Source organism: Heptranchias perlo, chromosome 16, assembly GCF_035084215.1.
Source record: "Heptranchias perlo isolate sHepPer1 chromosome 16, sHepPer1.hap1, whole genome shotgun sequence".
In the NCBI taxonomy this organism is placed as follows: Eukaryota; Metazoa; Chordata; class Chondrichthyes; order Hexanchiformes; family Hexanchidae; genus Heptranchias; species Heptranchias perlo.
In genome coordinates this window covers 17,138,922-17,150,991 of record NC_090340.1, presented here as the reverse complement: position 1 = coordinate 17,150,991, position 12,070 = coordinate 17,138,922, and the positions used below count along the sequence as shown (strand labels likewise).

At 43.7% G+C, this 12,070-nt stretch overlaps 1 protein-coding gene across 4 annotated transcripts in view; it reads left to right on the top strand.

Moving 5' to 3' along the window:
- wdr59 (WD repeat domain 59) overlaps window positions 1–12,070 on the top strand; it is an 82,683-nt gene that overhangs the window by 3,927 nt on the left and 66,686 nt on the right. For 3 of the 4 annotated variants that reach the window (XR_010965904.1, XM_067997704.1, XM_067997707.1), the window contains exons 2-6: window positions 447–496; window positions 1,803–1,938; window positions 3,275–3,360; window positions 4,017–4,097; window positions 9,913–9,950. Coding sequence is in view for 3 of the 4 variants with exons in the window: in XM_067997704.1 (XP_067853805.1) it covers window positions 447–496; window positions 1,803–1,938; window positions 3,275–3,360; window positions 4,017–4,097; window positions 9,913–9,950 (391 nt within the window). In the remaining variant the exon portion in view is untranslated. The remainder of the gene's footprint in view (window positions 1–446; window positions 497–1,802; window positions 1,939–3,274; window positions 3,361–4,016; window positions 4,098–9,912; window positions 9,951–12,070) is intronic. The other variant, XM_067997706.1, reaches the window with a different exon arrangement.

The following is a 12,070-nucleotide window of genomic DNA, read 5'->3' as shown; positions in this document are numbered from 1 at the left end:
CAATTATCAGCAGACTTAATACAGAATCACATGCACAGTTTAAAAGCTGCTAAAGCTAGGTACTGTTTGGGTCTCATATAGATTGGAGAAAAATAAGACCAAAGCCGCTCAGCGTTGCTCTTTTCATTGGTAGTGGCTTTACTTCTGTTTCTAGTATAATCTTCCTGTAGTAAATGGCAAAACCAGTGCGGTGTTTGCAGCCTTTTGTGTGGTGTCACTCCTTGTGCTGCTCACTTGCAGTTAGTTGTCCCAGTGATTCATTTGCTAGAACAGCTGTTGAGGTCAGTTTATGCAGCCTGTTGGGATCGTGCAAAGTGACAGTCCACAAAAATGAAACAATCTCAACAAGTTTATCAATTGCATCTACATTTGTGTAGTACATTGAGGTTTTTTTTTTGATACACATCTGTTCAAAACTCTAATTTGTAATTTCTTTTTAATACTAGGCAACTGCGATGTCTGTGAATTGCTATGGCCAGCTTGCAGTGCTGTCTGGGTAAGCAGACCTACAGGGGGGGGGGGGGTAGTAACTGAGTGTGAACCAAGTGTTAGTTTCCATTCATGAACCTGTGCTCAGCAAGTTATCTACCAGCCTATTTTCTGTGATGAGGAATGTACAGCAGCGCACGACTCTGCTTCGTCATGTTAATTACTGGCCTGTTAATGTTCCTGTTACAATTTAGTGTCATAGGCGATCTAAACCTGCAGCCTTGTATCGATTGGGAAATGGGGAGGGAGGCTCTAGTTAGGCCGTAAATATCCACCAAACCCTGAAACAAAATTGCTCTGTTTAATACACTTCCTGGTTTTTGCTTTGGGTAATGTACGCTGTGTGATTCTGTAGGTTTATGAAACTACAACGCTATTTCTTATGGATGGGCTGATCGGTGTATCATTGATGGGAGAAGAGGCAATTGTATTGAGATCTCTCAGTACCTCCTTGCTAGATACATTCAGTACCATCACTTTCAGTCCTATACCTGTTTTGTTTTATTCTTGCAAATTGGCATCCAGCCGATTTCCAGATTTTATTATGGAGCTGCTTCCTGATGTACCCACAACCAGGATCATCGAGTGACGCAAGATCTATTACGGGGTGGGGGGGGGGGAAGGAATGTAGATTTTTATTAATTTTCTTTAGTGTTCTATGGTTGGGAATGGTACTTTTATACTGAAAGTACCCACCTCATGCAATCCTCCTTTATGAAAACCTCAGTGCCCCCTATTATACTGGGGTTGATTTCTCTACTTCTTGCATCAGCCAACCCTATGGCCTGTCTGATTGTGATTAAAATTGAGGAACAAATTGTGCTGAATTTCGGGCAGCTGTGTGCCCTGGACCTATGCCGAGTAGGAACTGCCCTTATTTCATCCAGATGTGTGCAGGTGGGCGATCCACAGCAGTCCTCGCTGCCATTGCTACTCTGAAGCAACCACTACGAGGTGTGTGACACTTCGCATCATTTCTGCCTCTGTACCTGTTGGGAACTGCTCGACATCTGCTGTGTGTTTCTGCACAGGACAGCACAGCAATGTGGGGGGAAATCAGGAGCACTAAGCCATGTCCCATCACTCCACAATGAAGACAGGAGGTGGCTATTTGTGCCGGGAATATTAAATATTTTTACTCTAAATTTTCCACAAGAGTGGGAACATGCTGTCTGTATTCTCAGTCACTCCGCTGTGTGCAATTATGCTCGTTAGAATACATTAAGAACAGTTTTTCATAGTTGGCGGGGAAGGGTGCCTTTTTGTGTATGCAGCAGTATTGGTTCGTCACGCCAATGTTTGTTTCTTCACAGGCGCCGTTTCTTGTATGTTATAAATTTAGATGCTCCTTCAGAAGTACCAAGAAAGATTGCAAGACAGAGCAAGTGGGACATCGGGGCAGTGCAGTGGAACCCACATGAGACCTCCTCCCACTATTTTGCAGCTTCCGTAAGTATTAAATTGGGTTTAACTCATTGGAAATCCTGGCATGTGGAAGAGGGAGAGTGAAGGTAAAACTGTCACAACTGCCTTCACCTTATTTACTGAGATAAATAGAAAAACTGTGAATGTTGGAAGTCTCAGATATGAAATGCAAAATAAGCTGATCAGGATCTGAGAAAGACAGGTTAATGTTTAGGGTGTGACCTTTCATCAGTTCTGGTATTTAAGTGAGTTGAGGCAGTTAGCCTGCACGCTTTGTAAAATAAGACATTTGTTCACAAAATTATTATTGGTCAAATCTCTGCCAATGTAATGTCTACGAGCTATATATATATATATTTTAAAAAAAGGTAATTGGTCTCTAGATGGGTTCATTAACAGTGGTCTTGCAGGGTTAATGGAATTCCAGGTAAAGATACAAAAATGTGATTGGATGGGTTCACTTCAGGACTTCTTCCTATTTCTCTTAATGTGGGGGAACGGAGTTATTGCTGCAGCATGAGGTGAGGGGGTTATTCAGATGTGTTAGTCAGCTGTCCAGACACAACTCTAATGATCTTGTGTTCATTTGAGCCACTTTAGGGCGACCCCATATATGCACTTGTATTATACCAGTCTGTCAGTTGTATTGCTCCCATTCTGGTATCAAATTTGTAATGTAACTCCTTTTGATATCAGTGTACCCTCTAGAGTTTGTAGGGAACACACACATGCTAGTGGGGGATTTCAACCCCCCTGAGGTTTGAGAGTAAACGTCAGTATTTCACAAATATAAATGCTTTGCGTCGTGACAGCTTTGGTCAGCGTGGAGCTGCACCGGACTTGAATTATGATGCAGTCTTTGTCCTTGCACAATTGTTATGGTGTGGATTTATCAGTACTTAAGGAATTGTTGACTGTCAATAGAGCAGTAGGGGTTGTGATGTATAGTGTATGAAAACAAGAGTTCTGAATATGTTCTTTTAGTGCTGACAACATGTTAATGATGAGGGGGTGAAAAGTGCCTTTAACATATACCTTGTATGAATAAGGTGCCTAATTCTCTAATTTGGAGAGTGTTTTCTGGCTTCATATCTTTCTTCGGAATTCAGGAAATCTTTTAAGCATGCACAAGAAAAATGAATTTTCTTAAGCTCGCAATCTTAATGTGTGTGTAAAAAAAGGTTTATTAAAAACAAAAATTAATTAAAATTGTTAAATAATATTGTACTGCTGGCTGTTCTGCACTGGTCTCCAGTTAAAAGGGTGGAGTTTTAACCCTGACTCAGCTGGCTGAGACATTGAGTCGATGCAGTGTCTATTTTGTAGTTGATGTGAGGTGACATCTGGATGTGTGTTTCAGTGTAACCAGCGAGTGGACCTATACAAATGGCACGATGGAAATGGCGAGATCCACACTTCACTGCAGGGTCATACCCGCGTTATAAGGTATTTTGTTCGGAATTATATCCTCTGCGTAAGTAGTGTGGATATAGTCAAATACAGTATTTGAACTGGTACTTCTTAAGTATTGCAGATACTCTTAGAGTAATAGTTTTCTGCTTGAAGCAATTGTCTTATTCTCTTCAAACTTGAGTTGGATCTTCTATCTTAAACTAAAGGTCTTGGGCCACCTCTGGCAAGGAATTGGGACTTGCAGACTGCTTTAGGAGCCTGAAGCTGCCAACCCTGACAGTATTTGCATTTCTGTAGGGAGGTGAGCAAGACTTGGGATGGGATGAGGATGAGGGTGTTGATTATTAGATTGCAGTGTGTGTGTGTGTGTGTGTGTGTGTGTGTGTGTGTGTGTATACACTATGTCCAGATAGTCATTGAGAAAGGATTATTTTTATGGAATATGTAAAGCAGATAATGGGGAAAAGAAAGATTTCCCTGATACAGTAAGTGTTACTTGGTTGAGATTAATACAATTCTGTTTGAATCCTATTGTACCAGTTTTGGGGGTACCTGTTGGGAGCATGTAGGTCATACCTCTTCCTTTCCCTGACATTGCTCTCTATTTGATCAATACAGATGCACATAACTGCAACAAATCAATAGTGATTTTAAAAAAATCTGTTTTCTTTCCTTGCCCTTATTTGTAGTGATCTGGAGTGGTCGTGGTTTGAACCTGAGCTGCTTGTGACGAGTTCTGTTGACACCTACATCTACATTTGGGATATCAAGTAAGTCCAGAGCTTTGGTGAGGGGAGAAATTCAAAACATTGCTGATGTCGGGAAGAGGTCAGTTATTTTTCTTTTTTGTTCTGAAATTATGAGGAAATAAAGTGGGGAAAGCTGTTCTGCTGAATAAAGTGCTGGGTGTACTAGTTCACCCACACAGTAACAATGATTACAATTCCAAGTAATTCATTGCACGTAAAGAACTTTGGGATGTTTCTGAGAGACTACTTGATCTCATGTGCGTAATTGCAAATGGTGGGGAGGGAGGGGTTGCAGTTTGGTCCTGATCAGTGGTGGGGGATGTAACTGCCATAATCCTGTTCAATGGGTGGGGGGGGGAGGGGGTTGAAATCCTTCTCATTGTGGGGAAAGGTAGGGGGTTGAATTCTTAACATAGAATCATACAACACAGAAGGAGGCCATTCGGCCCATCGTGCATGTGCCAGCTCTTGTAAGAGCAATCCAATTAGTCCCACTTCCCTGCTCTTTCCCCATAGCCCTGCAAATTTTTCTTGTTTCAGTAATGGATGTTGCTCATCCTTTATGCGAGCTTGGGGGTTGCAAGATGATGCTAGGTTCACCTTCATTGAAATCAGTTTATTACATGTCAGCACCATCTACAGGTCAAGTTCCATTACAATGTTAAGATCACTCATCATTTCTGATACATCATTGATAAATAGATGTTTATATTGCTGTGATAAGGTACTATGTAAATGCAGGTTCTTTTTGCAAACATAAAGGTAGTGGAAGAATTAGATCATTTATAGATGTGACTGCTCTTATTTTATGAGTTTCAACCTGTAATTTTGTGACTAGGGATTGGCTTATTTAGGACAGAAGTGTCTCATTCCGCACCATTTCTGTCCACCTGTAGAAACATTTTTGACTTTGTGAGGCATCATTGAGAATACACATTTCTTACACTGATGAAGCCTGACACATGGGTCGGAACTGGGTTTGTGATGCAGTTTTGTTAACTTTCACAACTCCCCATGGTCAGTAGAGCCTTTAGTGTGATACCCATCCATAAGGTCATTGTTAGTGAGAAAGGAATGAGGTCAGTGCCCCCATGGATAGATTAGTCCTAGCTGAATATGCAACAGGAAGCACTCTGGTGCTCAGTATTGGGAAGCTGTGCAGTTTAATCTGGTTAAACTCCAACGGTACCCCTGTGCCCACTTGGGGGTTACTAAGCCTAGGCTCTGCTAACTTGTACCCAAGTTCTCTGGATTTGGGTATATAGGGTGTGCTCAGAACTGAACACAGCAATCTAAATGCATTTAGGGAACTGTGTTCAGTTCTGGGCATTGCACCTCAGGAAGGATATATTGACCTTGGAGAGGGTGTAGTGCAGATTCACCAGGCTGATACTGGTGCTAAAAGGGTTAAATTTTGAAGACAGATTGCATAGTCTAGGCTTGTATCCCCTTGAATATAGAAAATTAAGGGGTGATCTAATTGAGGTATTTCAGATGATCAAAGGAGTTGATAGGGTAGATAGAGAGAAACTGTTTCCTCTGGTGGAGGAGTCCGGCACAAGGGGGCATAACCTTAAAATTAGAGCTAGGCTATTCAGGGGTGATGTCAGAATTCACTTTGTCACATAAAGGGTAGTGGAAATCAGCTGAGGCGGCAGAGCAGAGGGGAGGGAGCGGCCCAAAAAAAGGTGGGAGTCGGAGGCCCGAGATCAGCTGAGGCGGCAGAGCAGAGGAGAGGGATTGGAGGCCCCAGATCAGCTGAGGCGGCAGAGCAGAGGGATTGGAGGCCCCAGATCAGCTGAGGCAGCAGAGCAGAGGAGAGGGATTGGAGGCCCCAGATCAGCTGAGGCGGCAGAGCAGAGGAGAGGGAGCTGGAGGCCCCAGATCAGCTGAGGCAGCAGAGCAGAGGAGAGGGAGCTGGAGGCCCCAGATCAGCTGAGGCAGCAGAGCAGAGCAGAGGAGAGGAGAAGGAGCCAGAGTGCGAGCGTCAGGGAGAGAGAGAAAAAAACCCAAAGTGACGTCAGTGCGAGGCAAGGAGCTGATTGGTGAGTGTTTTTTTTTAAGTCTTCAGTTTATATTCAAGTAAGTTTATTTAATAATCTAATAAATAGAGGCATGGCAGGGCACCTCAGTCCCGTGGAATGCATATCTTTTGCCATGTGGGAACTCCAGGACCCTTCCCGTGCCCTGGACGGCCACAGGTGCAGGAAGTGTTGCCAACTGGAGGAGCTCGAGCTCCGGGTTTCAGAGCTTGAGCAACAGCTGATGTCACTGCAGTGCATCCGCGAGACTGAGATCTGTGTGGCTAGCACGTTTCAGGAGGTGGTCACCCCACAGTTTAAGAAAGTGCAAGCAAAGAGGGACTGGGGACTGCCAGACAGACAAGGAGGACCAGCCAGGTAGTGCAGGAGTCCCCAGAACTGAATACCGGTTACTCTCTAACTGGTATTCAGTTCTGAATACTGGTGGGGGAGAGGGTTCCTCTGGGGAGTACAGCCAGAGCTAAGACCATAGCACCATGGGTGGTTCAGCTGTACAGGTGGGGGCGGAGAAAGATCAAGAGAGCGATACCGATAGGGGATTCTATAGTTAGGGAGCAGAAAGGCATTTCTGTGGCCGCAGGATGGTATGTGGCCTCCCTGGTGTCACTGAGCGGCTGCAGAACATTCTGGAGGGGGAAGGTGAACAGCCAGAGGTCGTGGTCCATAACGGTACCAACAACATAGGTAGAAAGAGAGATGAGGTCCTGCAGGCAGATTTTAAGGAGTTAGGAAAGAGATTAAGAAGCAGGACCTCAAAGGTAGTAATCTCTGGATTACACTCGGTGCTACACGCTAGCGAGTATAGAAATAGGAGGATAGGGCAGATGAATGCATGGCTGGAGAGATGGTGCAGGAGGGAGGGCTTTAGATTCTTGGGGCATTGGGACCAGTTCTGGGGGAGGTACATTTGGGCCGGACGGGTTGCACCTCAACGGAGCTGGGACCAATGTACTCGCGGGGAGGTTCGCTAGTGCTGTGAGGGGGTGGGGTTTAAACTAATTTGGTAGGGGGGTGGGCTGGGCACCAGGATGTAGCATTGGAAAGGAGAAACAAGGTGCACAAAGGATTGGGTGAGAAAGATAGCACTAGCGCATGAAATAATACGGTGGTAGATGGGACCAGGCTAAGAACGAGTACAAGAAAGTCTAACATAGGTTTACAGTGCATGTGTGTAAACGCACAAAGCGTGTTAAACAAGGTCGGTGAGCTGCAGGCGCAATTAGCCACATGGGAGCTATGATGTTGAAGCGACAATGGAGACCTGGCTCAAAAAGAGCAGGATTGGTTACTAAATATTCCTGGATACAAGGTGTTCAGAAAAGATAGGGAAGGGAAGAAAGGAGGGGGGGTTGGCAGTATTGATTAAGGAGAATATCGCAGTGCTGGAGAGAGAGGATGTCCTGGAGGGGTCAAGAACAGAATCTATTTGGTTAGAGTTAAGAAACAATAGAGATGCCATTACACTACTTGGTATATTCTATAGGCCACCAACTAGTGGGGAGGTGATAGAGGAGCAAATTTGAAGGGAAATTACAGAGAAGTACAAAAGCCATAGAGTTGTGGAGGAATTCAACTATCCTAATATAGACTGGGATAGCAACAATATAAGGGGCAAAGAGGGTGCAGAATTTTTGAAGTTTGTTGAGGAGAACTTGCTTGCCCGGTATGTTTCCGGCCCAACGAGGAAGGAGGCATTGCTGGACTTGGTTCTGGGGAATGAGGCGGGCCAAGTGGAGCAAGTGTCAGTGGGGGAGCATTTAGGGAACAGCGATCATTGTATCATAAGGTTTAGAATAGCTATGGAAAAGGACATGGACCACTCTAAAGTAAAAATACTCAATTGGAGGAGGGCCAATTTCAGAGGGTTAAGAACAAATCTGGCCCGGGTAAATTGGAATCAAAGATTGGCAGGCAAAACCGTAATTGAACAATGGGTGGCCTTTAAGGAGGAGATGGTTCAGGTACAGTCTTGGTACATTCCCACGAGATAGAAAGGTAGGGCAAATAAAGCCAGAGCTCCCTGGATGACAAAAGAGCTAGAGAGAAAGAGGGTCGATGAGGGCAATGCGGTTGATGTGGTGCATATGGATCTTCAAAAGCTGTTTGATAAAGTCCGCATAATAGGCTTGTCGTCAAGATTGAAGCCCATGGAATAAAGGGGGCAGTAGCAGCATGGATACAAAATTGGCTAAGTAACAGGAAGCAGAGAGTAGTGGTGAACAGTTGTTTTTAGGACTGGATGGAGGTGTATAGTGGTGTTCCTCAGGGGTCGGTACTGGGATCACTGTTTTTCTTGATATATATTAATGACCTGGACTTGGGTGTACAGGGCACAATTTCCAAATTTGCAGATGACCCAAAACTTGGAAGTGTAGTGAATGGTGCGGAGGACAGTGATGGACTTCAAGAGGATATGGACAGACTGGTGGAATGGGCGGACACGTGGCAGATGAAATTTAACGCAGAAAAATGCGACGTGAGGAGAGGCAATATAAACTAGAGGGGTACAGGAACAGAGAGACCTGGGGGTATATGTGCACAAATCATTGAAAGTGGCAGGGCAAGTTGAGAAAGCAGTTAAAAAAGCATACTGGATCCTGGGCTTTATAAATTGAGGCATAAATACAAAAGCAAGGAAGTCATGATGAACCTTTATAAAATACTGGTTCGACCACAACTGGAGTATTGTGTCCAGTTCTGGGCACTGCAATTTAGGAACGGTGTGAAGGCCTTAGAGAGGGTGCAGGAAAGATTTATTAGAATGTTTCCAGGGATGAGGAACTTTAGTTACATGGATAGACTGGAGAAGCTGGGGTTGTTCTCCTTGGAACAGAGAAGATTGAGAGGAGATAGGAGATTTGGTAGAGGTATTTAAAATCATGAAGGGTCTAGATGGAATAGATAGAGAGAAACTGTTCCTATTGGCGGAAGGGTCAAAAACCAGAGGACATAGATTTAAGGTGATTGGCAAAAGGTGACACGATGAATAACATTTTTACTCAGCGAGTGGTTAGGAAAGATGCACTGCCGGGGCTGGGAGTGGTGGGGGGAGGGGGGGTTGCTGGTGGTGGTGGCAGATTCAATAGTGGCTTTCAAAAGAGAACTAAATAAGTATTTAAAAGGAAAAAAATTTGCAGGGCTACAAGGATAGGACGGGGGAGTGGGACTAGCTGGATTGCTCTTGCATAGAGCCGGCACGGACTTGATGGCCCGAATGGCCTCCTGTGCTGTAACCTTTTTATGATTCTGTGATAAATCTGGAACACTCTCCCCCAAAAAGCTGTTGGGGCTAGGACAATTGAAAATTTCAAAACTGAGATTGATAGAATTTTGTTCGGCAAGGGTATTAAGGGTTATGGAACCAAGACGGATAGATGGAGTTAAGATACTGATCAGCCATGATCTAATTGAATGGTGGAACATGCTCAAGGGGCTGAATGGCCTACTCCTATTCCTACCTCTCTGTGTCCCTACAGGGAAAAAGTATGCACTCCGTATTGGGCAAACAAACTCTACAGGTGGGTGTAAGTTTCTCACTGGCTTGATTTGGAGACTTTTAAACATGGTGATGGGTTTCCGTATTTATCCAAAAAAAATATTAATAAGATCATCGCTAGTGAGAAATGGATCAAACTGGTATTCAGGGTTCTCATTCACTGGCCTCCTGGGAGGTTTGAATATCATATAACCTCTGGTTGTAAAGGTGAGCTTTGTATTGATGTGTGTGAATGTTAAACTATCACTATTACAGTCAAGGATTGAGTTCCCCTAACCAGGTGTTTCTCTCCCTTTAGGGACACACGGAAGCCATCAGTGTCGCTGTCAGCTGTAGGTGAGTAGTGTCTGCAACTTCACTAGCAGGGCAAGCAATGAGGTTTCTTGAGAGGTTGGCAGGTTCCGTTGCAATTGGGGCCCCTCTCAACTCCATATATTCATGGCAAATTGCAGTTTCGATAAGTGGACTGATGTCCCTTATGAGCTGAAATAGAGATTTAAAGTACATAGTAAACCAGGAGTAAAATGCATTATGATTAACAACAACTGGGTAACACGTCAGAAAAATGTATTGGATGCTCACAGTACCGACCTAATGTCTTTGGGCAGTAAAATGCTGACAGTCTAAAAATACCAAATAGATTTATTAAAAGACTGAAATATACACAGAAGCAAGATGAATAGGCAGATAAACAGCGATGTAGTATTTCGCTTTTACCTATGTTTTCAACCGTTTTCTGAAACCAAAGTAACAGTATCTTGATTTCTTCGCGTTCTTTTGAGAGTTCTTAAACTGAGTCTTGGGATGAGCACATTGTGGGTAATTCAGCTTCCTGGAATTCTGTCTCATCACTTACGTGGAGTGAAACGGTTGAAACAAGTGAACTAAAGAAACTAGATATAGCTCCCTTTCCTTTGACATGACGGCTAGTTTCTTTAAAGAACGCCCTTGCATGCTCCATGAAGCATATCCCAGTCACACCATGCAATCTTTTTTCATTCACTCATTGGTTTTATCATTATAATTTGAATGAGCCGTTAGGCCCTTTATGATACCTTTAGGTTGGTGTCCCAGTGAAACTCAAACCTAATTTATATTGACCTATGTATGGATGCATGCTACTGGGGAGATGGGAGAAACACTGGATTTATCATATTATACAGAGAGGGATGAAAAGTGATGGGGAATGGATTAAATGGTGGAACAGGAGCATTTCTTGGGATGTGAAATTGGATTGAAGCTGATGCATAGAATGTGACTGCTCAGCATTTATATTTTCTAAGTGTGAAAGGATACAATGGTGTGCTTGTGTGCAACAGCAGGTTCTTAGAAAAAAAATGTTTGCAGTCCTGTGAATGAGATTTCTGAATAGCCTTCGTCTGACTGTTGGAGTTGACGAAGGCAATGTGTTTGTGCTGGTTCAGTTTCCAGTGCCTAGGATCCCACAGCATAAAACTGCCTTTAATTCAAAACTAATGGTCTTTAACTAATTTAGTGACTTCTTTGCTGCTAGAGAGCGACTAATGTTATACCTAATCGACTTGATTATCAGTCTCAGCTTCATTTCATTACAAACCTTACAGTGTACATAACCTGGTGTCCATAAACTGGTGACTTATAAAAAGCGAGGCTCATGGGTTTGGCACCGAATATTTGGGTGAACCATGCAAAGTGACCAAACAGTTGGAAGCCCCTGGTCTCTGTTTGCCGGAGGTAATCTGAAAATTGTATGAAAGTTGAATGATATAGCAGAGAGTTGTGTAAAGGTGCTTGGGTTTCCCCACACGATTAATGCTCTGACTTCTGCACCAGATAAATATAATAATGGCAGTGAAAAAATAAGATATGTTTTATTATTGTAACATGGCTGTTGCTGTGCCGGGACAGGTCCAGTTGGAGTATTTTCCATTGCTGTGCACGGCTGGTGCATCATATGAACAAACGTATGAACATATGAATTAAGAGCAGGAGTAGGCCATTCGGCCCCTCAAGCCTGTTTTGCCATTTAATAAGATCATGGCTGATCTAATTGTGACTTCGACCCTACTTTCCCATCTACCTACTATAACCTTTGACTCCCTTGTTAATCAGGAATCTGTCTAACTCAGCCTTAAAAATATTCAATGACCCTGCCTCCACCGCTCTCTGGGGAAGGGAGTTCCACAGACTCACGACCCTCTGAGAGAAAAAATTTCTCCTCCGTCTTAAATGAGAGACCCCTTATTTTTAAACTGTGGCCCCCAGTTCTAGTCTCTCCCACAAGGGGAAACATCCCCTCAGGATCTTATGTTTCAATAAGATCACCTCTCATTCTTCTAAACTCCAGAGTATACAGGCTCAACTTGTCCAACCTTTCCTCATAAGATAACTCCCTCATCCCAGAAATCAGTCGAGTGAACCTTCCCTAAACTGCCTCTAAAGCAGTTATGTCCTTTCTTAAATAAGGAGACCAAAAC